The 26,917-nt window shown below is 35.9% G+C and overlaps 1 protein-coding gene across 1 annotated transcript in view; it reads left to right on the top strand.

Annotated features, from left to right (window-relative positions):
- PCDH11X (protocadherin 11 X-linked) overlaps positions 1-26,917 on the top strand; it is a gene marked incomplete at both ends in the record, with an annotated part of 447,205 nt that overhangs the window by 17,249 nt on the left and 403,039 nt on the right. Inside the window, 2 exons of the mRNA XM_080624421.1 lie at positions 4,461-4,508; positions 7,550-10,036. Coding sequence (XP_080480547.1) covers positions 4,461-4,508; positions 7,550-10,036 — 2,535 coding nt within the window. The remainder of the gene's footprint in view (positions 1-4,460; positions 4,509-7,549; positions 10,037-26,917) is intronic.

Consider the following 26,917-nt stretch of genomic DNA (forward strand, 5'->3'; position numbering starts at 1 on the left):
GTTTTAGAATCTGGTCTCCCTGGGAATGTTTTTAGTACTTACTGTCATACTGTACGTCTTCTCAGCAACCATCCCTGATTTATTACTTTGAAATTGCAGTATTATTTATTATCTTCCAGTGTGTAGTGAAGTGGCATCTTGCACTTACATACATCACATACTTTTACAGTTTAATATGGTAGTTCTACTATTCTTTTTTTCTCTCGCATTAATATAAAAAGGATCAGTTTTTATTATTTGGAAAAGCATAGCTTCATTTCTTTCAGAAGCAAAAATGATGCTGTGGTAGTTAAATGTCCCACACAAACTTTGTGTCTTACAAAACCCTGCAAAGAGTGGAGGTCTTTAGGAAGGCTTACTCTCATGTTCATTTCAGCACTATTGGCAACAGGCCTAAGATTCCTAAAGCTGGTTTGTGAAAGCTGGGAATGTCTACTCAAAATGAAAGAAGTGAACTCTTACAGTAGGTTTTTTCTCATTCTGTTTTATTTTTTTCCCACATGAACTGTGAATTTTCTGCATGAAAGGTGTGTATTTTTTAATGTCAGAATTCATAAAGCAGTGATACACACACATTAAAGTATGGTCTCTGCATGTGAAAATGTGCTTGTGATGTAAATCAAGAGAACATGCTGTCTTACTCATTTATTGTCTTTTATGTTTCTGGATGCTAGGATCCCTGAAGAGAAGCACGTGTGTGTGTGCGAGGTACTCTTGCCATTCAGATGAAAGCTTTGTCAGTGTTTTTTTCCTGAAAGTGTAAACATAAAGGGAAGATACAGTTGTTTTGCTCACAGCTGAACTTTAGTTTAAAAGGGCCTCAGATCAAATAAGTAACATATTGGAAAGACTACAGCACTGGAAGTTAGCATATGGATTTGTCTTAATGAAGATGCCATGCATTTGAAGAAATCAGGCACCTTAGATGTGTGTGTGTATAAGAGGGAATAAGATAATAACAATATCTTAATTTAATGCGCAATGGTTTGCAAATATTTGTACTCCTCTTTAGCAAAGGACAGAGGTTTTCAGTTTAGGTGTTTTGTTTCTTTTTCTCCATTTTTCACAAGCCAAATCCATATGTATCTGTCACCCTCATTTTCCACAGAAATTACTTGAAGCTGAGAATACTGGATGGTCTCTCATGTAGGATAAAGGAATTTTCAGAAACATCTGTATCCTAGGATGTGAATTCTGTTCTTGTTATGCAAGTCACTGTCAGTTTTAATCTTCTTCTGCCTGAAAGTATGGATCTGGTTATAGAGTGGGTAGTGAATAGGAGGGCATTAGAGGTTCACACTGCTGTAACATCTGGCCAGTATTCATCTGAGGGCTCGAAAATGTTCATTTAGGAGCCAGGATACTTTGTTTGGCAGTTGAAGCAAAATGAGGTTGTGATTTAGGAGCAGTTCTGAACAGCAATACAGAACTCTTAGCTGTTACTCTGAAAGCACAGTGATGCATTAGAGAATTACATTACTGAAGCAGGGACTCATTTATTTCTCTCCTTTTAGAGATACTTGGTTCTGTTATGTTGATGTTCTCAACTAAGAAATGAGCAAATATGTAATTGTCACACATATATAATGCAAATATCAAAATTCATTGGTTGAATATATTGTTACCTAATATAAATCCTCTTTTTCTTAATGAAATGTCTATAGTGTGGCTACAAAGGGAAGGTACTGAAGGACAAGTCAGGTATCTGGAGCTTTATCTAGCTGTAGAAAGATGGGAGCTCATGTTTCAGCAACGTTTAAATGTATTTAATATCTTAATACCTTCAGGTGTGGTAAAGATATAGTTTCCTGTTCATAAGGTTGTCTGAGTATTTCTGAATAGGTATAATGGAGGAGATTAAGAGGGGAAGTTACTTCCATAATTGCTGTACCTGCAGTTATTGACCTTTCTTGTTTTGGAAAGGGTGTCTCTAAATGAAAGAGTACTTGTGTAAAGTATAAAATTCAAAAGTTTACTTTCTCAAGTTTACTTTAAAACATGATTAGTAATTCAGAAGTGTCTGGCTTTTTCAAACAAGCTACAAGCCTTGGACAACTGATAACACGTCCCTGTACTTCAGTTTCCCATCTTTAGATGGTGGCACCACTATTTATATAGCAGGAGTATTGTCAAGATAAATTCCTTAAAGTTTTGTGGTGCAGCTGCATATTTTGCTCAAATATATAATTGCATGCCTGTGATACACGGCAGAAGATTATTCAAGTGACAGCCCAGTTCCTGCTGCCAGTTTTTTGCAAGCAATTATCTTGGTAATTTTTATATCGTATTAGTGCAGTAATGTGGGTACACCATTACTCCTATCATTAGATATGGGAAAGGAATTTTTATTAGAAGAAAAGTTTTGGATGGTGGAGTTTTTGTTTTGAATCAATCCATCATTCAAGAGAGAAGTTAGATTCCATAAAAAAACCCCAAAGTTGAAACAGCACTTCACAGACCAAAGATGTGATATGGGAAGAGAGGTACTCTTAAAACCTGGTGCACTTTTGAAAATGTTAAGTGTGTGTATTGCTGCTTTCCAGCTCTTCATGTTCTCTTCCTTGTAAAGCTTGTAGATTACTAATATTAATACCATTTAGATATGGAGTTTCAGGCTTGCTTTAAGTATAGTCTGGACAAATTAGGGCAGCAAAACAGTAGGTATATTACAAATGTAATATTCACTGTCCCCAGTTGTTTTTCCTTAATGGAGATGAACATGCTCTAAAAAATAAGTCTGAGAATTAGATGGCAAGATTTAATGCAAAAATAGTCTGTCTTAGATGTATATTTTTTTCTGTCATAGAAAGTGAAGTTGACAAGGTTCAAAATATGACAAGATTGAAAAGAACTATTTCCAGAAAGGAACAAATAATCCAAAAGGATTAAGAGGCTCAAGTGAAGTAATTGTTAAACTGTGTCAGTCTTTTTGTAGTAACTTTAAATTTGTATTTCGAAGGAGGTAATTTTGTGTTTAGGTATAACTCCTAGCCATTTTTACCTTTTTCAGAAAATCAGTATTAAATGCATTGGCTATCTGCTGGTGCATTCCATATTATACTTTTTAGTGATCCGTGCCAGCATGAAATGGTTCATTATTCATGAAATGGTTTATTATTATCCTTATGTTCTATTGATCCCTTCTACAGCATTTTGCTTTATGTCTGTTTCACAGGATGAATAAGGTTTTGTATGTGGTTGTATATATGGAGAGGAAATCTTTGGCAGTGTTTTACATGTAGAGAACCTCAGTTCCATATGTCTTCACAAAACCAGGCAAAGAAACAATGGCTGGAACCTATCACGTAGTTTTGCAGGAGACCTGCAAAGATTTTCCATGCTGCTACATCAGAAATACATACCACTTAGCAAACAGGCATCATTTACTGGATTTTCTGAAAAGATTTTAGGGTTCTTTGGACACAAATTGAATTTCAGCCAAATTTTTTATTATTACTTGCTTTAATGAATTGCTGAATTGCTTTCTAATGGGAAGCTGATATTTGGGTTTTTCCCGCTTTTTTTCTTTTTATCACTTTTTAACATTTTATCTATTTTATTTCCCAATATTCTTATTTAGTTAGCTGGAATTTAATTACTCTAAAACTGTTTATTCTAGATTTCAGGCAGAATAAGATTTTTAGAAATCATGAAACTGGTTTTAAGAGGGTTGTTGAAGTGCACACTTATTACTTCTAGCTTGTTGCAGTGCTCATTGGAATGAGTTAAAGTGAGTTAATGTAGAACATTAGTAAATTGTTTTTTAGATGTGTGTTGTCTAGCCCTTGACTTTTGTTTTAAGATTCACTTGAACTGAAGTTCAAGAATTCAAACATCCTATAATGTGTTTAGCATGAAATTGTCGATAACAAAACAATGAGCTGTCTTTGCTCCTGTGTCTGTCTTGAAAGGTTCATAATGCTCTTCTTGAATGAAGATTGAGCACAGTGTGGATCTGCTTTGTCAGTTAACAATGTATAGTTATTACATACAGTCACATAATTTATAATGTAGAAAGTAATGATCACTGATAGACTGTCTAATTTCAGAGTGTTTTATTTCACAAGCAGTCATTTTTATATGGTTATTTAGCACAATATTTTTCCTGTACCTATTTCTTTGAGAAATTACTACTTTCTGTCAAGTTACTGGTGGACAAGTGGACTATTAAGAGCATTAACTAGAAGCTGTGCTTTTTTTTTCCCATTCTTCTTGGCAATCTCCAGGTAGTCAATGTCCCATGGGTTTTATGAAATACTGTAATACCGTAATATGTATATCTAGGGAAGTGGTAGGTATAGACTTTAGATGCACTTTGTCACATGCAGTCCTGTCTGTAGTACTAGAAGCTCTTGTAGCTTATCACATTGATTGTCCGTGTATTATTGATTGTGTATTTATAAATCTACCTAAATGTTTAATTTTTTAAAAAACTCTTTATTTTTTTATTTACATGACAGCCCAAAACAGCTCCGAAAAGGACTTTTGGATCCATTACAAATGATCAGGTAAATACACTGTAGGGAGTGTTCAACATGAAAATCAGTTTTATTAATTCTGAAACTATCTGGGGCATGAGTCCGCTGAAAAGTATGTTATGAAAATTGAATAAGGTAATGCAGTTGCATATTGCCCTGATGAAGAATCTTGTCATCAGGGCCAGAGCCTTGTAAAGCAAATCCTGGCTCTGAGATGGGCATCATCTTGTTTTGCCTCAAATAGGTAGGTTACGTTGCCTTAGCTGTCTTTTATAGATTAAAAACACTCAGCCTTTTTTATTTCTCACTCCCATCTTTCTATAGTTGTGGAGATAATATAGCAGATTATTTTTACTAATCAGTCATTTTAATGGCAAAAGGTACTATATAAATGTTAATTATTTATTAACGCTTTTCCTATGTACTCATATCCTTTCTAGTGTGAACTAAACCTTCAGCTCACTATGACAATGTAGTGACTGAGGTACATTAAGTCCAAATAACAATGCTACCCTACTGGAAATTTCACTGAGGTTTTAACAATGATATAGCCATTTACTTCAACATCAGGAATTTAATCCTGAAGGTTTTTCTTCATGTTTCTCTCAGAAATTTTACTTCTGAATGTATTTGCTTTTAAGGGAGAGTATTAGATATTTATAGTCTTAAAAATATGCTTCTAGAAGGTTTCATTATTTTTTGGAGTGTTTAGAATGGGAGAGTACTTCATTCTTAGAAAATGTCTTTGTTAAAATTCAGCATAATGTCACACCAACCTTATCCCTTAAGCAACATGAAATAGACTTGCTTTGACTAGGCAAAAGCATAATTTTGTGTAACTTTTTTCTTTTCTTTTTTTTTTTGTTGTTTGAAAAGATGTATAAATCTGTAATGAATAGCAAGAAATACTCTTGGATAATATTTTAGCATAGGAAATTACTCAACTGTTAATTATTAACATGGAAGAGATCTTTGCTGCCTTTTCTGTTTCTCTAGGAGTTTACTGCTAGTGATGGGGAACTAAAACTCTGTTATTTTCTATCAAAATTGTATGCCATAATGAAGAATATCTTTCTCATAGTTGATAGAGAAAAGCAGAAAGGGTATGCATATGTATAGCTGCTTGTATTCAAAGTCTATAAGAAATGTTTGTTGTAGTTGTGGGATCTGATGACTGAATAATAAGTGCCCATCTGTCAACTTGTGTACAAATAAAGAAGTAAAAGATAGGTGACAGTTTTTTTTTTTCCCTCTAGCTTCTGTTGCTTTTTTTCTGGAAATCTATGTTAAAGCATAGAATATAGAATTTGTCACTTCTCAGTCATTCTGAGATATATTGCAAGTAACTGTTAGCCAGACTGAAGATGAAGAGGAAACTCTGCCTTTATGAAGAGATCAGCACAGAATTACTATTCTAAAATTTAACCTAATTGCTGCAAAATATACAACTTGATTTAGGAACAATTTGCAAGGCTTATATTTTCATATGCCTTCTGGTAAAGAAGCCAAAGCTGTATTTGTTTTATTGTTTCAAAGTGTGCTCCAGTTTCCTTAGAGTGTCCCTAGTTGCAACTTAATGTCACAAATACTGTGCAAGTGGCACAGTAATTTTTGAAATGCAAATGGATAGTCCTTTTCCATGAAATAAATGATTACTTAGGTAGGGTCAAATTCTGGCTTTGAGAAAACAAATCAATGAAAGAGTGCAGCCTTACGCCAAAGTAGACCTATAAATGCATTCCCCTTAATGATGGCTAGAAGGGTACCGTGAATATAAATCTTTTTTGCAAGTAATGAGAAATAAAGAGCCTTGCACACTGGGAACACTTTCTTTCCCTTTGGTCTGAAGTGTCTTAAACCACTTTTGAACATGCATAATTACTCAAGTAAAGGTGAAAGACAAACACAATAAACAGAACCAGGCTGGATGCTATTTTCATTACTACAGATATGGCAGATAAAACCAAAATCCTAATTAGTCAGCATCTTTATTGATGCCTTCTTCTTCTGTTCATCCTATACATTCAGCTTTAGTGTTCTGCATTCTAGCTCTGCCCCTGTGGAAGGGAAGATATGGCTGGAAAACTGCTTTTAAATCCCTTTCTCCTCTGAAGGGTGAGAGATATGAGAAGAGACAATAATTGTGATATGCTTAAGCCCTGCTTGTCTGAAGAGACAGCAGAAGAAGGAATCTACTTCTAGATTCCAATCTTTATTTTAGCAGACTATTTCTATTAACTCTATGTTTTAAAAGAAGCTGTTTGTGCAATATATGTAGCATTTCTTCCAGGGGTCTTAGGTGTTCAGCAAACCCCGTGGAAAAAGATTGATCTCGTAGTTCTGTGATATTTTTTGAAGATAAAATAGATCATATTTTCTTCCTGGGATTGTATTTTTCACTACAAATGCAAAATGCATAATGATGAAGAAAGGAATAGCTTTGATGTTTTAGAGTGTATTTGTAATCAATTTATGACTTAGTTTCATCTTTACCATCTAACACCGAATTAGGTGGTAAGCCCCTTTTCAGTGATGGTGGTGGTTTCTTATGCTAATAGTTTCAAATGGTGTTCAGAGTTGCTCCACAAACAGAAACTCTTTCTTGTTTTCCTTGAAATTGAATATTGGTTTAATTCCTCCTCTGTGTGCATGCTATCTTGCTTTGCATGTGGCTGAACTCTGGCTTCATTCCTCCTTTCCATACTCACTCATACAATGGAGGAACCGTCTGTCCAGGTATTTAATTGCTTTTCTGTAGAAATAGAGAAACTGATTAAAAAAAACCAAAACAAAACACACCACCACGCCCTCCATCTCTCTCCCTCCCTCTCACCCCTTTCCCCACCTTTTTCTAAAGTGTCTGTTTCTTCCCATGTTTGCTCTGAAGCTTTCTTAAGGCCCTGAAGCTTAAAGTAAAATCAGATATTGCAAAATAAAGGTAAATATACATGTATATTCCTGTATGCAATATATATAAAATACATATATTCAATGAAAATTTCAGAACACTGAGATATTTCTCTATTTACATATAATGTCATGTTAAAGTATGTTCTTTCTGTGTCTTGTAGGGTCAAAACGTGTTTGGTCTTGATATAACTGAGACACCTGAAGGAGATAAGTGGCCTCAACTGATTGTCCAACAGATCCTGGATAGGGAACAGAAGGATACATATGTGATGAAAATTAAAGTTGAAGATGGTGGAAGCCCTCCAAGATCTAGCACTGCCATCCTCCAAGTCACAGTGACTGATGTGAATGATAATCGCCCAGTCTTCAAAGAGAATGACATTGAAGTCAGTGTCCCAGAAAACGCTCCAGTGGGCACCTCTGTTTCTCAGCTCCATGCCACTGATGCAGACCTGGGCTCAAATGCACAAATCCACTTCTATTTCAGCAATCAGATCTCCAGTTTGGCCAAAAGGCTGTTTGCCATAGATAACACCACTGGTCTCATCACTATAAGGGAACCACTAGATAGGGAGGAATCTCCTGTACACAAATTGACTGTTTTGGCAAGTGATGGCAGTTCAACTCCGTCAAGAGCAACAGTGACTGTTAATGTTACAGATATTAACGACAATGTCCCATCAATAGACACGAGATACATCATCAATCCGGTGAATGGGACAGTACTTTTGTCTGAGAAGGCTCCCCTTAATACGAAAATTGCATTGATAACAGTAATGGACAAGGATGCTGATCTGAATGGAAAAGTTACTTGTTTTACGGATCATGATGTTCCTTTTAGGCTAAAGCCCGTGTTTGATAATCAGTTTCTTCTGGAGACAGCTACGTTTCTAGATTATGAAGCCACACGGGAATATGCCATTAAAATAGTGGCTTCAGATTCAGGGAAGCCTCCCTTAAACCAGTCTGCAATGCTCCTCATCAAAATAAAAGATGAGAATGACAATGCCCCAGTTTTTACACAGCCTATCATAGGTCTTTCCATCCCTGAAAACAATGCTCCTGGTACTCAGCTAACCAAGATAAGTGCTACAGATGCTGACAGTGGGCGCAATGCTGAGATCAGCTATATCCTGGGTTCTGATGCACCCCCTATTTTCAACCTTGACCGCCGTACAGGTATTCTGACAGCAGTGAGAAAGCTGGATAGAGAAAAGCAGGACAGGTACTCCTTCACTGTGCTGGCTAAGGATAATGGGATACCACCCTTGCAGACCAATGCTACTGTGACAGTGTCTGTCCTGGACCAGAATGATAACAGCCCTGCTTTCACACACAATGAATACAATTTCTATGTGCCGGAAAATTTACCCATGTATGGCACAGTGGGGCTTATCACAGTTACAGATGCTGACTCAGGAGAGAATGCTGCGGTTACTCTCTCTATATTAAATGGTAGAGATAATTTCATTATAGATCCACTTACTGGTGTAATAAGACCTAATATTACCTTTGATAGGGAGCAGCAGGGGTCATACACTTTCCAGGTGAAAGCTGTGGATGGAGGAAGAGTGCAGCGTTCCTCAACTGCCAAAGTGACCATCAATGTTGTTGATGTAAATGACAACAGGCCTGTTTTTGTTATTCCTTCATCTAATTATTCGTATGAGTTGGTTCCAACATCAGCCAGTCCAGGGTCTGTAGTTACTAAAGTCTTTGCAGTTGATAATGACACAGGAATGAATGCGGAGCTCCGCTATAGCATTATAGGTGGGAACTCACGGGGCTTGTTCACAATTGACCAATTAACAGGCAATATAACTTTGAAAGAGAAAGTAATTACATCAGATCATGGCTTGCACAGACTGGTGATAAAAGTCAATGACCTAGGACAGCCCGAGTCTCTTTACACTATAGCTCTTGTGCATTTATTTGTCAATGAGACAGTCACCAACAGTTCCTACGTACAAGAGCTAGTGCGCAGGAATATGGAAACTCCAGTTGGCCAGAATGTTGGGGATGGGGAGATAACCCCACAAACCAATGATTATGTCAAGATCATCATTGCTATTATTGCAGGTACTATGACAGTTATTCTGGTAATTTTTGTTACTGCTTTAGTACGGTGCCGCCAGACACCTCGGCACAAGGTTGTCCAAAAAAACAAACAGAGTGGTGAATGGGTTTCCCCAAACCAAGAGAATAGGCAGATCAAGAAAAAGAAGAAGAAGAAGAAGCGCTCTCCAAAAAGTCTCCTCCTCAACTTTGTGACTATTGAAGAATCTAAGCCTGACGATCCTGGCCACGAGCACATAAATGGCACTTTAGACATTCCTGTTGAGCTAGAAGAACAGACTATGGGAAAGTATAACTGGGCCACCACACCAACCACATTTAAGCCTGATAGCCCAGATTTAGCAAAGCACTACAAGTCTGCTTCTCCGCAGCCTACCTTTCAAATTAAACCTGAGACTCCTATACCCCCTAAGAAGCACCATGTCATTCAGGAACTGCCTCTAGATAACACCTTTGTGGTGGGCTGTGACTCACTTTCCAAGTGCTCATCAAGCAGCTCGGACCCTTACAGTGTTTCTGAATGCAGCTGTCAAGGAGGCTTCAAGACCCCAGGACCCATACACACCAGACAGGTAATGGAAGTTTTAAGGTGCTCTCTTTCTCCTTCCCTTCTTACTTTGCCATTCCTGTAACTCTAGATCTAAGCACTGCAAAATAACCTTTTCTGCAAGGATTAGAAGTCTGGAAGTGCATGTTAGATTGAGGCACTGAAAAGTAAACAATTTAAGATTCATCAGTGTTAAGAGAGGAAATGAAATGTCTGTTGGCTATAGGGACACCGAGCAGAGAATTATGCCATCGGTGGGTATTACTAACTGCAGATGGCAGCATGGCACTGCCTGCGTCACTGCAGTACCTCGTGCAGCCCTGCAAGGCACAGAGGGGTTATGGTGCTGTCCTCTGTAGTATTTTGTGCTGAAGAGTTGAGGTAATCTAGGCCAGGTGGAAAGCAGTAAAGCCTTACAGGATCTGATAAGTGGTTCTTAATATTAATGGAGTCTGGAATTGCAGCCTTCATTTGAGCATAGCTTTACTTCAAGGTCTCTCAAAAGCAGGCAAGAATTTTCCTCTGAGATTTTCAGACTAGAAACATACTGGACTATTTAAATCTGGTGGAGTAACACAGTCGGCAGGCAAAGTAAGGGGAAAATGAGAAGCATCAATATAATTGCTTTGACTTCTATGCCGCTCTGCCTGATAAGCCAGATAGTAGCTTCTCAGAAATCCAGTGCATCCAGCAAAGGAAATGTCTAAAGAATCCTCATCTTAAAATTAAAAATAAATTGAGAACCAAAGTACATTTTAGTCTTCTAGACACTACAGAAAGGCTTTAAGTCATTGGAAATGGAATTTAATGACTGTCCTTATTCTGGACAATATTAATAATAAAGCTTTGCTGTTTGTGTTTCCTTCTTTCTTCACATATCACAAAGTTTTCAGTGAAATAATTTTCTAGTTAAGCTTTAATTGGTCAAGGAATTAATCATGAAAGAAAAATGTCAGGAGATTTAATATATTATTGATAATATATTTTAATACTATTGCCTGGGAGCAAATCCTCAGCATGACTGAGCCGGTTAGACTTTTTGCTTTAGCTAGGTTTTGATTCTTTCTTGTGTGGGCTTTGTTTTATTGCCATGACAAAAAAATGTGATAATGGTGTAGTAAGTGATAGCAATATGTGCCTCAAAAAAGCTGCTCATTCAAAGTAGCCGTCATACCTTTGAAAATTGCAGGTTGGGTTGTTTTATCTGTTTTCCTTACCAACCCAAATCTGTGCTATATTCTATATCACTATGCTTTAGAAAACTTCCATCTTTTTCTGAGGTGCATTAACAGAAAAATTGAAGGGGAGGGGGTGAGAGAATTTCTTATTTCTCAGACATGGCAGCACTGAAAAATGAAGCTTTTTGAGATTTGAGTATTTTCTATTAAAGGTATTTGAAGGTGTTAATTTAAATTACACATTACAAGAGCTTCTTGCCAATTTGTTCATGTGTTTGTACTCTCATAACTCTGAGGAGGCTAGTGCTACAGCAGTGCTCCTCAGTGTTTCTGTAGGTCTCATCTAAGTGATTTTTTCAATTGAGTTCTGGTGTAGTTCCTCTGAGCCAAAAAGGTTCTTCCATTGTCTGCTCAAATACACTGTCAAGCTGTAATGCTGCAAACAAAGCAAGCTCGTAAGTCTCTAGGTTTTCACTAACATAGTTCTTCCATCCAAAGGGGCTTTTAAAGTAGAATGGAAGCAATTCTCTTCTGCAGAAGTTGGTTGGGGAAAAGAGCATTTTCTTTTATTTGTACCTTAAAAGTCAATGACAGGGGCTTCCTATCTGGAAGAGCTGAATAGAGTTGTGGTTTTTTTTTCTCTTTAGATACGCATTGCCTGATACTAGCTTATCTTCATATAGCTGTACCTGAAATTATGTTAATGTGATGCACTGAATATATCAAAAAGAGATTAATGTTACTATGATTCTATGATCCTATTGATTTTGTTAAATCTATAGCCTGTCCTTCTTCTACATGTATTTTTCTGTATGGAAGTGATCACATTGTTGGAGAAAGTATAGCTGCACACTGTCAAGGGCTTTTTACACAAATCTGAAAACAACATTAACCTGTGAACACATGAATTCACCTTCTTATTCCTTATTTAAATCAAAGCAGTTTCGTTAATGAATTTATTTACATAAATTGGGCAAGAAATCTATTAGATTTAAATCTTTTGTGTTGGACCATGATCACAAAGGCAGAATTATATTTCATAAGTAAAACCAAGTACAGTATTTCTTAAACCTCGATGGACCTTGTAAGTCAGTCTTCCTTCTAACCTGGTTTTGTGTATGGTAGTGTCTACAGTTTTCTCAGGTGGGGCTGTAAACGGTAACTCAGGGTGAGTTGTCACTGTTAGCCTGTAAAAAGACAAAGCAAACAAAAATGAACTTCTGCCACAATGGTTCAGCTGTTTTGCTGTCCCACTGCCCTCCAGCCTCAGAGACTAACAGGGTGTTTGTGCTTAATGATGCATTTGTGTTGTGTGGGCTCTGAATTATCAGGAAACTGAAGGCCAGGCTGGAGAATTGGAAGATAGGGAGGGCAGCTGACAAGGGAGGTGTGCTAGTTTGAACAATGAAAGTAACAGGCCTAATGTGAGTAAAAATATTTTACCTTACCACTAAGAATTACTGTAATGCCTCCCTTTACAAAACAAAAGCTTTCTGAAGGAGGCTAAAAAAGATTACATTCACTGTGAAGACAACTCTTCTGTTTCTACTGCATGCTGCTATTAAGAGGTAGCTCATCTTAACTGTTCTTAGTTTTGTCCATGCAAGGCTTTCTACTCAGATATTTGAAGTAATATTGAGTTAGAGCTAAAAATATGTTTTCTTTTGAAGCTCTAAATTTTGTGTATGTCTGAATGGTATCGATTCAGGTCTTTAAAGAAAGGAAATTATGTCTTTGCTTTACTGCTAAATTTGTCTAAGTGATCTATAAAATGACAGAAAGTCATTACAACAGTTGTACTCAAAAAGCGTGCAAGACAAGATGGAAAGGTTTTTCTACTAAACCCCCCAAAATATCTCTTTAGTGGTCATGTGGGAAAATAAATACAGCAGTACAACAGCTGAAATTTTAATGGAGAAGGAATCGGAGGCTCCTGAAACAGCTGGGGACACATTGAACCATGAACTACAGGAAGCTGAAGAGGGAAAAGTGTAGTCCTAATGTAATGTCCCCTATGTATGTGAGAAGGGGGAAAAGGAGAGAGACCTTTAAAGTTTATCTGTCTGCAAGCTTTGGAAGAGCTCCATTGCTTTTGACATTTACCTCAATGACAGCAGACTATATGAAGTATTCCATCCCAACACAAATCTTCTAATTCTTTTTACATTTGCATTGGAATGATGAATAGAAAGGAGAGGTTTTCCCAGTCTAGTTTTTGTGTAATTTATAACACAATTTTAAAATATATATTCTTTGCTCAAGTACTTGAAACAGTGTTCAGACAATTCAAATACCTGTCTAGGGATCAGTCTGTCAATTCAAACCATGTATAGTATGATCTGGGGCAGTCTGGTTCAAAGAAACTCCTGCCACAAATGTTCATTAGAACTTCCCATGCGTTTGCTGCCTTCTTGTCCCTTTCTTTTCATTAATGCTATTTCAGACATTCTTTTCATTTCAGAGTAGTATAATGCATACTATAGGAACAGTTGAAATCTGAAAATAAACAGCCAGTCGCTCAGGGAGAGACTTGTGACCTTTGTGTTGTCATTTACAACTGAAGAGCAAGTTTTATTCTGAATTTGTGTTATTGAAGAAGTGTGAGTGTTCATGAAGGCATCACCTCTTCTGCTGACAGAGCTGGGAAGTACAGCCATGGTCTGAATTTACCTTTACGTACTTCTTGGTGGTTCTCCATGCTTCACAGGGAGCTCTGGTCTGTATGTTAATTTAGCTTCACTGCAAGCACACTGTACCAAGTTTGGGAAGTTGTTGAGGGAGTGAAGAAGCATGCACGCTGGTTTTATTTACTAATGCAAATCTTCATCAGTTAATTTTAGTTGCCAGGATTCTATCATTTGAGAACATATCCATACTTATGAACAGAAGTTTCAGGTGACACAGTGATCCCTGCTGCACTTGTTAGAAACTGGTTGGAGAGGGACATTATATTCTGTAGAAATCTGAATGGGAAGTAGACTTCATTTAAAATACATTATATTTTGGGCCCCTACAGTCACAATTCTGATTCTGTTAGTAACTGCTTAGACCTGCTTACAGTCATGGTATATTTCATTTTCTGATTTGAAATGTAGTGAAGAGTCATTATAGCTTCCCACTCACTATGAGAACAGTGTGCTTAGGATGTGAATTGAGAGAATATTACACTGTTCCTGAAACTAATAGCTCTAAAAAGTCACCTGTTATGTAAATCTGTAGCTGCAGGATTTATTGTTTCATTTAATAACATGAGACTAGTGAGTTTAACCTAGTATAGTGTTCATCAGTAGTCAGTGCTGATGCTTCTGGTGTGTAAAAGGGCTTAGAAATAACATTGATAACTTTGCATTGGCAGATACAATTGTACTCAAAGACCAGTATCTTCTAAATATCAGTTAAATAGCTGTTGGTATAAGCCATTTCAAAATTGATCACTATGATTCTAAATAGTTTTGTTATTTCCTCTTAATATTCTGGTAGCTCTGATACACTGCCATGTGTACACATTTCAGGAAAAAACCTGTCATTCCCATCTGGAGCATTTCTAACTCAAGGGTAAGTGAAAGTCTGCAGCATGGAGGTTACTGAGCAGCTTCTGAATTGTGCAGTACTACTGAAATAAAGCTGGTCAAAAAATGCTTTTCCTCTGTGGAATACTTTGAAGAAAAACTTTAGAATTGTTCTTTTAACACGTCTTTCTCTGGAAAAGCATGGACATATCTAGAATGTGCCCCCTTGCCTCATAGTAGAAGACAAAAACGGTGCAAATGGGATGTAAAGAAAAATGTTTGTATGAGGAAAAAAGTAAAGTATTTTGAATACGACACTCAAGTAAAAACTAATTCAGAGAAATCAAAGGCTCTCCCCCGCCCCTGGCCCCAAGTGAGAGCTTGCTGACTGAGTTTATACCGAAGTTGGAAGATGAAGTTCCAGCATTAATATGATTTTTATGCAAGCTAGAATGATACACAACTCTCTCTTCAATAGCAGCTTGCTTTAGAGTAGTAGCAGCATAGATTTTCTTAAACATTAACTGCATTTTGCCTTCATTTTTCAGCGGGATAACTGAAAAGTTTACTCTTACCCTCATGATCCAATTTTATGGGTTTTTTTAAATGATCTAGAACTATAAACCATTGCCAGCAATGGTGCCTGATTTAGATACAGCCTAATTTTCACATTTCTTTCTTCTCCTGTTTTCTGCCAGCATACATTGCACTCAATAATCTGCAGTTGATAGCAATTTCCTGACCAAGGAGTGGCTAGCATCTTGGTGATGGTGGTATTGATGGTGTTTTCTTTCCTGTGAAATAAGTGATTGGAATGGATTAATTTATGGGATTTTTTTTTTTTTTTTTAATGACTCTAACTCTGATAAATAGAGATCAAGGATGCAAAATAACTCTTCAAATCAAAATATTTTATGCTTTTATGACCAATGCTCTTGAATGAAGTCTGCTAACCTCTGTAGAACATGTTCTAGGTGGTATGATAGTCTTTGAATAGCTGTAATCTTGCGACAGCACTTGGGGTTTCAAGCTGACAAAGCAGAAAAAAACCATACCTAGAAGCAGTTTCTTTTTCAGCATTTTTGCTATGGGTGTATAGGTATGTGCAGATCTTTGCTTGTGTATAGAAACCTAAAACCACAACACACATCAAAAAAGGTTGGTTAGAACCGCAGTAGCTCAGTACTTCTCAAATCCATGATTGACAGAGTAGAAATTTGGAGACAAACTTTACGATATGTGGGGAAAATTATGCAGGAAAGGGCTTTTCTCATGCTGTTTCTCTGTTTGCCAGCTCTGAACGCCATCGCATCTGATGTTATATACTGAAGTCGTACGTGTACACAATGATGTTAAGCCAGCAAACATGAAAACAAGGAAATAGCACGAGAAAGCCCTTTGTCCTGTCTCTGATTGCCGAAGAAATTTATCGTCTGATCTCCAGAGGGGTTTGGAAGTGACGATGAACTGTTCAAGCTGCCCTACTGAAAGGTATCAAGGGCAAGAATTTTTTAAAAAGCAAAGACAGATTTTAGTACATTGTGCTATAGTGTTCTATAATGTAGTTTTGCTAAGAAAAAAGTAATGTGACCCATCCTTCTGCACAGTTGGTGATTATGGTAAATCTATTTTGCTTGTAATCATCCTCTTGTCCCAGTTTTCTTTTTTCTTTATTTATTTTAGTTGAAGCAATTAGGAACTTTGTTTCTATAAATATATTAAAGGGAGCAATAAATTTTATTCGTACATTAAAAAGAGAATGTAAAGTTCTTTATACTCCCTGCATTTTAAATGAAACCAAATTGTTGTCACTTATAGCAGCATTATCCATGTTAAGAATTAAGTGTTATTTATACCTATACCATAATATTTTTAATGATGATATTGCTGCTATGAATCATAAATAGAGTTGATCAAATCACTGCTTTCTCATTTTATAGGCACAGTAGTAGTAGTAAAAAAATGAGTACTTCCTGCTTTCTTATCCACAACATTTTGTAATAAATAAATGATCACCTTTTAAATAACTGGAAAGTATTCACTTAACTTTTAAAAATAAAGTCTTATTTGCTTGCTGAAGTCTGGCTAATGTCTGTGTAAAACTGCCATACGTTTTACCTTTTGAAGTACTTTTATTTGAAACAAGAAAGTCCTGAGGCCAGTGACTTGGTTTTCAGTGTGATAAAATAGGAAATAGCATATGTCATTTTTTCACTGTTAGCCAGCACATGGGGGAGAAAATGGCCTAATGTTGGTCCCCCCCGCCCGCCAATTATTTCTCTATGTAGTTAACTTTTTAAAAGTTCAAATTTTCTACATGATAATTTGTTACTTAGCACGGCTCATCTAAAAAAAAAAAAAATCTGAGTCTTGTAGCTTTGTTTGCAGGTTGGTTGCAGGTTCTTGTATATTGCCTCACATTTTAGGGAGTAATGCTTAATGTGTATCATCTATTATATTAGAATTTCATATGCAATGTGAAATTTCTTAGGAAGCAAAGGAGTATAAAGAACCCTGTTTTCTGCACTTATATGAAGACATGTAATATTAGTTTGCTAGTATAAAATGAAATACAGACACTGCTTTTAACTGGGATGTATACAGTATATATAACTTTCTTTTAAAGAAAAAGTTATTAATAATTCATGAATTAGACTACAACATGGAATTATTACACATTACTATATGTTTGATGTAAAGATATTTATAGGCTTGTACTTAATAATCACGTTGCCTCAGTTCTTGGACTGCAGAATGTCTACCATGACTGTTGCCTATAGTTTGCTCCACATTTGCTATCTGGCTCTTTTAAAAATGTGTATTTGGCTATTTGATCTGTAAAATAAATCCTGTTAATAATGAAGTACGTATTGTAATTCAGCATATTGTATTGCATAATTATAGCTGTGACTGTTACAGAAGATTTTTCATTTCTGATAATGAAATAATTTTCTTTGGAGGAAGTTTATGTATCTGTAAGACAGTTTTGCTGTTGTTATTTATCATATCCTTGCAGCATTTATGTTTCAAACTAAAACCCCAACACTTTCAGTGGTTAGACATACAGTAATGATATTTATTGACTCAATGCCACAATTCAGCCAGTTGCTTTGACTTGAAAGTTAATTCCTAACATAGCAAGAATTTATCCAAGAAGTTTTTAGTGTAACAAAGATTGGTCCTACCTGTTGCTGTTGAAGTTGTTAGCTTAAGTGGGTGATGGGAAGCATTCAAAGGTATTGGTTAAGTATAATAACCCCTTAGCCTAGAAGAGTTGCTTCTCAGGGAGACAGTAAGATTTCACAGACCTTCAGTTTCTCTTTTTTTCTATGATATTTGAATCTTTGGATTTCTGTTTTTTTTGATAATTAGGTTGGATTTCCTCAGTGAGAAGACTCGTGTACATAAAATTAATGTTTGAATAACAAAAGCACCAAATAATTTCGATGCTTATATTGACTTTACTCTTTTTCCTTTCTATTTTTTTTTCGGATCAAAGGATACTGAGTTGAGATACTGAACTAGGTTAATCTAATCTAACCTTAAGCATGTAACTTAGTCATCTCAAGTGGACATCCATTTGCCCTCAGTTTTTACTCTGGTAGTGAAAAGGCATAATTATACTATAGCAGGTTATTCTGGTGTTAGGATAGCATGCCCTCTAGAAGTGCCTACATTCTTATACCGCGTATGAAGAGAACCTTTTATAAATATCTTTTCATTTAAATGTGCCAGTTATGTGCTTCCAGAGCAAAATATTTTTTGTGAGATTCCTGCTTGTTTTGTTTTTAACAAAAGATCTACATTTTCCCTAGTATTTCACTGGTCAAATCATTCTAGTCTGTCAATCAATAATTCTAACAGAATTTGAAAGTTTAAAAAAAAGGTACATGCATGAAATAAAAGGTAAACCAAGCAGTTTATTGGTCCAAATTGAAAATCTCTTTTAGTTCTTTCCTGAGTGAGCACAGCCAAATACAATAACCCTCCAAATGCACTGAGGGAAAGGCCAGTGACCTCTTAAGTGCTTCAGTTTCATGTTTTTCCTCTGTTTGGGTCATTTGTTTTTTTTTCTGTACATGTAAGTATCACTTTAAAGAAAGTAACTGTTTCATAAGCTGGCATAAGTCTTGTTCAGAGAGCTCATTTCTTTCTGATGGTTAAATGCGTTCATGAAAGTGTCATGAAAGCTAATGCATAGTGACCAAATATGTATGTGTGCTGAATGTAATTTCTACACTTTTCAATGATGTGATGGTGAAATGGAGACCAGTCAGAAACATTCCAGATTCAGTTTTGGGTTTTTTAAATGAATATTAACATCCTGAGTCAAAGCTAGGTGTACATGTGTCAAAACCAACTCTGTTTCTCGGATGTTTTCACCTACAGAAATCCTGTTCTCTGCATACAAGTCGAGTAAATTAAGAGCAAACATCACTGAGTTGACCAAATGGTGCTTTTGAAATTGGCAACTCATGATATTTTCTTTAGAATATCAGTCATATTTTCTAAGTTTGTTTTTTTTTTTTTTTTTTTTTTTTTTTTTTATTGTGCTTTAGACTGCAATTATTATTGCTCTCTATCATCTCAGTAAACTTCTGAAGAGATTCTTCCTTATATCCAGTGCACGTTGCCAGCCCTGTCAAGACAGGTCTGTGTCTGCCAGTCAAGTCCTAGCGCCTGGTTTTGGTTAGTTACAGTGCTATGTGTGGCTCAGCAAAAAGAATAGTTCTTTATTTGTTGCCACTTTTGCAGAGTAAATTAATCACATCGCTGCTTTTAGCCCTACAGTGCCAGCAGCCAAAGACGACTCGGGTTTGCTCTTCTGCATCCTGTGTCATACTGTTGATACCTGGATTTCATGCGGATGTGAGTCTACCAAAGCTCAGTGCCACTTGATCTCAGATGTGCCCTGATATCAAGTGAGTCACTCCAAGGAAAAGCAGTGGCACACAATCTGCAGTTTGAATGAAAGCTGCCTATCATACCAGAGAATATATTGGACTTTGGAAGCTTTAAATCCTTCTGAATTGGAGTGGAGGACAGCTGAAGGGCAGTAGGTGCTGTCAGGAACAGAGCTGGTTTGTGATGTAAATAGAATTATTTTTTTAATGTAAACTGTAATGCTGCGGGGTTTTTTGTTACTCATTATCAGTGATTTCCCATTTTACCATAAAACAGATTTTATGGTAATCCCTGGTCTTAAGTATTATTTGTAAAATCTTTTTAACAAATATTTTTAATATATATACTTTCCTTTCATATTGAATTATGGAGCACTGTTCCTTTTATGTCTTATTTCTAAAATAAATTTTGTTTGAAGATTATATTTGTATACCTTCTGGAGAAGCACTATTTTTAAACACACCTCTAATCTGTTTGCTTAATGCATGCACAATACTAAAGCTATACAGATATCGATATTTATTAGGTTGATTAGGAGCTATGATTATTAACATAACTTCACCACACAAAATACTGTAAAGCTTACCAGTAATCTATCTATAGAAGTATGCTGCTTTTGAAACCTCATGCTGCTTACCAGTACATTTCTTTTGTCTAAGTTTTTTTCAAAGAAATCTGGTCTAAGCAGGAATTTCAGGAGTTGCATTTCTCACTATGTTTATGTGCGTGTGTGAATGTTTCTACAGTGTTTAGTGCTAAAAGAGAGCAAGATACACATATTTATAAGCACTATCTTGTGTATGTATGTATTTTGTGTCCATGTGTATATAAAGAAAGAGCATGAGGGTGTATATAGACATTTATCACATTCATTTAGCGGAGTTTATAGGCAGTATATATTACATAGGTACATAACTACAGTTATATTCTATCTTAGTACCCAATATATCTGCTAAGAAAGATAGCCAAACACTAAGATTTTCACTTGACCACATTAATTAGAGATTTGGAAAGGTCTGTCTTCCCTTCTGAGAATGTATTTTGTTCTCACTGTACTAGTAAGTGACTCTTGATAACTTGGAGGTTAGGATGTAGAATGATAAGTACAGTTTTGAAATGCAGTTCTTTTTCTTTCACTGTTTCAATATAACTCATTCCTACATTGTCTTCCACTCTACTAAAATACTTTTTTTTTCTGTTACATGGATTTCTCTTAAATCTTGCCACTGAAAATGTCATGAAAACCACATTTCTCTATTTCTTCTAAATTGTGAGCCTATGCTTATTTCATAAATACGCATGTAAATAAAGTTAAGTTACTTATATTCATACAGATGGATATTAAGTAACTGTGTTATCAGGTATTCTGCTGACTTTCTGCAGTCTTTTAAGTAGGTTTTATTATTTTGTATTTTGTATGGTTTTTGCTTCCATAGAAGGTATTCATTAAAGCCAAATAACTTCCAGTAAAAACTGAACCATGATACTAAAGATAGGAGGTTTGATTTCCTGTCACTGAATGGCAACTAAGAATTATGTGGGGAATTTCAGTCTGTTTTCTCAGTACAGTTTTCATCCTTTACTTGCCAAGAGAAGATGTCCATGTTTGTCAGGTGGATGAACTGCCCTCTGCTTACGCTGTCTGTTTCTTTCTGGGCTGTGATGTTGTTTGACTTTGTTCTTGATATGATCACCAGAGTCTGACATGAAATTTGAATCTAAGACCTTTCATCAAAAGAATTTCCTCTTTTTTATTGTCTAGGCTGTACAAAAACCTCCCTTTTATCTGTGTGCATCAGTAGCAAAACAAACAAGTTTCTGGCATGCGGACACACTGACACAAATATGAATCTGAAAGACTTCAGTCATAAACTTTCCCCCACAAAAATACTTTTCCTGCATTTGTATTAAATCACTGATGGGTGGATTCTTCCTTTCTCTCTTCCTCTTCCATGAAAAAGCAACAACTGGGGACAAATTCTGATCTTACGCAGACACTAGTGCACGTGTGTTTCAGATAAATAATTGACCCAAAGACAGTGCTTCAAACAGGTGAATGGAATTTGGCACATTCTTTCCTTTGATCTTTTAGAGTATTGGAGTAATTGGAAATACTGATGAAAAGATGTCTTCCAGGACTAAGACATGCTTTATGGGGAGAAGGAATTCATGAGGAGAAAAAAAATCCTCTTCTTCTAACTAGATACTGTCATGAACTCTTTAACTGTTATTTTGTATTAAATAACAGTTTAAAAAATTAAGATATAAACTGATTACAATTAAATACAAAACAACAGCTCATTTTCTGGTAGAACTGGAATAGCTTCTTATAAGAATAAATCTGAATATTTTGTTTAATTTTATGATATACCAAAGCTTCCACCTTATTTGGGAGTGTGCCATTATTGGAGTTGTACTGGAAGATCCAACATGAAGTTAAGAGGACATTTTGGCTTACATGTGGTATGGTAGTTAATTTGTTAATAATAATGGGTGTTGGACACTCAAATTGCTCTATATTTTCAAATCTATCTTTTGATAAGGTGATGTTTAAGATCTTAATGGCTGAGGTAAAAGCATCTTAAAGTATTTGAAAGAAACTAATGAAGTACAACAGTAGTATTCATTCTTGCCCTCCAGGTAAATGAACAATACGTATACCTTGGCTATTCAGTGCTGTATATCTTATGTGATTATCTAGCCAAAGGTGCCAGGGTCTGCATAAGCAAGGTCATGATCATGGGCAGGACCTATATTGGGATAGAAATGGGATGAGAGGTAAGGAGTATCTTGTTGGTGTGTCATTTTTCATGTTATGGGATAGCTCTATCAAAATCTCAAATGCCACGTCAGAGACCTTTGCAGATGTAGTTTTCAGTCACATTCTGACATAATTTCCAGATTGGATTAGAGTGGATTTATTATTATGGCTGAAAGTAGCAGAATGTTGCCTACTAACTTACAATGTATGCGAATGCATGAGTCTGTGTTCATATCTGCATTGAAAAGTCTGATTTGTTTCAGGTTTATTGTGTCTGTAAGGTAAGATGTCTTGGTTGTATTGTTGACTGATTTTTATTGTTCGTTAGAAATTCTGTTTCTCTCCCTTTGAAAACTAATGCATTTTGAAGTGGAAGTGAAAAAAATGCTACTTAGGATTGTGAAGCGTATGATACAGTTTGCTATATTAACTGGATGAAAACTATTTCAGTTCTTAAGGGTGGTACAAAAAGTTATGGGTATGATTTACCTTTTTCCCATTTTTAAGCTTACCTGAGGTAAAATTATAGTTCTTGTATAACAATAAACTGTCTTGTAGCTTTGTTGCATTTTTATTTCTTGAAATATATAAAACATCTTTTTTTTTACAAGTACCCAGTTATTATAACATAGAATCATAGAATAGTTAGGGTTGGAAAGGACCTTAAGATCATCTAGTTCCAGTCCCCCTAACATCCAGGTGTAGATTTTTAGAATTATACACCATGAAAGCATAAGCATTTTTTACCTTATATCCTCAGTTTTGAAAAGCATCTGGTTTTGGGGGTGTTAACATGAAACTCTCTGTAGCAAACATACCAATAAATCAAACTAAAGCTGGGAAAGTGCATTTCTATTTTGAATAAGTATATTTGTAAACAAAACTTGAAGAGGGGAGGGAAACATTGGATTATGTTCTCAAGCTTAACAGGAAGGAGGCAGTAACTTCTGCAGCCTGCTGAGATTTTGATTGCTATTGATTTCAAAGTTAGAAGCCAAACCCACTACAATTTATGGAAGAAATTTTTCTCTCAACTCATGTTAAACTCAGAACTCGGTGAGAGCTGCTGCCACTTGTAAAGGTTGATACTGTTATTAGCAGCAGTGATCAGGATTGTTGTTATTTGCTGTTATATTAGTCCATGCAGTCAGCTTGATCTATAATATATTTTGAAACTGAGTGGGAACAATGGATTTACCAAAAATCCTACAAGAAAATCCTTTTTTTTTTTTTCTTCCCTCCATCAAAATAGCAGTAAGCTACTCTTCCAAATAAAGATATCTAATACTTTTCAGAAGTATGTCTCGTTAGAGACACTGAAGTAAGATCATAGGTTCTATGTAATTCTTTATTCTTCATACTAAATATTTACATTTTAAACTCTTTGTATATAGGGCTCTATCATGCATAGATACACACAAAGAAGGTAATTTTCTAATACATTTAAAATGCTTATTTTGTCTATAAGGGAGTATTTGAAGATATTTATTGCTGTTTAGTAGCATGGCTGACTGCTTTTTTGAATGGCCCAAAGTAGTTTTTTATTTTAATCTAGCAAAATGACATTGTGTGTAATTAAAAACATGGATAAATAGATTGGTTTTTACTCACACGTGGGACAATCATCAAACCCACTAATTTGGAAAGCATTAGGCTTGAGGCTTCCTTCAAAGTTACTGACCAAAAGGTAATAATTTGTAAGTTCTTTGGCTGTTGTATGGTTTGCTCTGGACCTCCTTCAGTTGACCTCAGATATCTCAGGGTGGAGATTCCAAAACCTTTCTGCAACACTAGTTCCAATTTGACTACCTCCGTGATGAAAAGCTTTTCCTTGTCTTTATTGGAATTTCCCGTGTTGTGTTTAATTTCTGTTGAAAGAGCATGTACATACTTTAGAGATTGATATGAAGTCCTTGAATACCAGTGAAACCTTTTCTGTGGCTTTAGAGAAAATCTAACAAAGTCTGTTTTGAACAGAAGTCATTAAAGTAGTTAAGTCATTCATTTTCTTTCAGGCATCTCTCTGTTTCTTTGACAAAAGTGTGCATTGTAACCCAGACAGCATATGTGCCTGATTGTACTTCTAGTGATTGTATTGTGAGCTTTCAAAGAAGAAGGTTGTTTCCTGGCATCCCAATTGAAAAAGTTAAGATGGGATAAGGTGAAAGTTTCTAGTCAGCTCTAGTGAGACCCTCCCATGTTCAGGTGGTCAGTCATCTGTTCTGCCTTCTTATCTCGAAAATTGCTTTGTTTTGAATGAGAAAACTGAACTGCTTCACATAAGGAAGCTGTAGCATAAGTTCTTTACTTACTCAGTCTTATTTCTGTCTGTATCTTCATCTTCCTCTTAATTTCTAGATATTGAACAGCCTTCATCTGTCTCATCATGCTTCACTAGACATGTCTTTATCTTGTTCAGCCTTCAGTCTTTTGTAGTCTTTCTGTTTAAATGCATACAGTAGTATATTGTATCCTCATGCTACTTCTTTTGTGTTGCTCTATATTACTCCTAATTGTAAATTAATTTTAAACTAATGCTGAAAACCAAGCATATTTTGGAGAATTTGCCTGTGCCATGACAATACTTTCAGTAAGATAGTTTTTCCTATTTAGCCTACTTCTGGAATCCTCTCGGAATTCTGAAATGAATACATTCCTATGCCCATGGCAGGGGGGTTGGAGCTGGATGATCTTAAGGTCCTTTCCAACCCTATGTTACAATTCTGTGTCAGTACAAATATTTGATATTTCTGGATTCTCAAGTATAGAAGTGTCTCAGTGGAAATCAGAATATTAATTGCTTTTATGGATCCACTTTTTAAGCGTAAATATCCAAATGAATTCAATTTACTTATAGGTGTAAATATTTTAAATATATCTATTCATATGGATTTTTAGGGTAGAGCCCAAAAGAACACTGTTTTTTGCTCATTTGTATGGCTCGTCAACTTTTGTATTTGTCTTTATTTTATAAATATGTTGTGAGTTTTCAATTGGATTCCATCTGGTTCTACTAGTGAAAACACTGATAAGTTGCCAATAGTCATGATTGTTTCACTCAAAGTGATGAGAGAATCAAACCTTTTCAGAAACTTATCATGAAGGTTAGATATTAAAAGCAGATAGAAATGACAGAATAATTCTGTCAATAGCAAATAAAAAAGGAAAATGCAGTTGGAGGGAGAAAATATTCTTCTGATGTTTTCTGTATGCAAGATGTACAATGGTGCAATTATCTGTTCGCTTTCAGCTACCAAGCATGATTTAATAGTTACAGTAATTTGGCTTTGAAATACTGAACATGGATAAGACGGCACGTGCTCAGTTGTGTAAGGGTTCCAACATCTGTCCTGACAATCCTCTTAACAGAAAGTCTTTTTGGAATTAGGAAATGGCAACATGAGTTCAGAAATGGATATGAAAGGAACAGGGTAAAGGGGGGGAAGGGGTTTGGAAGAAAATATTTCATTATTTTATTGCCCCTTTTTAACACATTAACTGCTTGAACTGTTTGTTTTTGTGATTCCAGATGGTAGGAAGATGCGCATAAATGAATAAAATGAAATAGAACAAATCAAATGCTTGGCTGCTGTTCAAGAGCAGCTAAGGCTAAGCTTTATTAAATTCACATGAGGATATGATAACTGTGGAGTTTCACAGAATGAACTGCAATAATATTACTCATGAAGAACATAATTCTTCTTGAGATAGATGGGAGAATCTCAAATTTTATAATGGAAAAAAACAAAGTCCCTTTGGAGTTTTATTTTCAGAGGGCATTCAGTACTTGAATGCAGTCTGTACCTGTACCACAAACAGAATCAGCATGCACAATCCCTTTGTACATATCAAAAGTTCTAAGGGTTTATTCTTTCTCACTGACCAAATAGAGAATGCTACAAAGAAAGTTACTTTGTTCAAACTGTTTCCTGTGTCATATAAAGTCCCTTTAGGAATAAGCATATTTGTATTTAAAAGGGCAGGGGGGTGCGGGGAACCATTAGTTTTTAAAATTACAGAAGCACAGAATGGTTTGGATTAGAAGGGACCTTAAAGCCCATGTAGTTCCAACCTCCCTGCAGGGACACCTTCCACTAGACCAGGTTGCTCAAAGCATATCATTTATCAAGTCCTGCAGATCTTAATATGTACACTGATGGCTCATGTAAAGTAATTCTTTCTCTCTCAGTGGAGTTACTACATGGATCAGGAGAAGAGGTGAAAAGAAATTCCCTTTAAGGAGAAATTCACAAACACGGGAAGGACATAGTTCTTGCTTGCAAATAGGTTTTTGTAAAAGTGTCTGTTTGAAAGGTCAAGATGATTTTGAAGCTTTGAGATAGCCTAAAAGGCAGCTCTGATAATGACAGCTTGGGTAGCTGGGTTCTTTTTTCTTTCTTTTTTTTTTTTTTTTTTTTTTTTTAAGAAGTAGGTTTTTGGGGTTTTTTTACAGCTATTTGTCCATTTGATGGAAGGTGTGAAGTAAATTGGATCCTCAAATTCTGTTTAATAGTTTGAAATGATTCAGTGCTGGGTGCAGAGGCAGTGCAAAT

The sequence above is a fragment of the Psittacula echo genome (genome assembly GCF_963264785.1).
Source record: "Psittacula echo genome assembly, chromosome: 8".
In the NCBI taxonomy this organism is placed as follows: Eukaryota; Metazoa; Chordata; class Aves; order Psittaciformes; family Psittacidae; genus Psittacula; species Psittacula echo.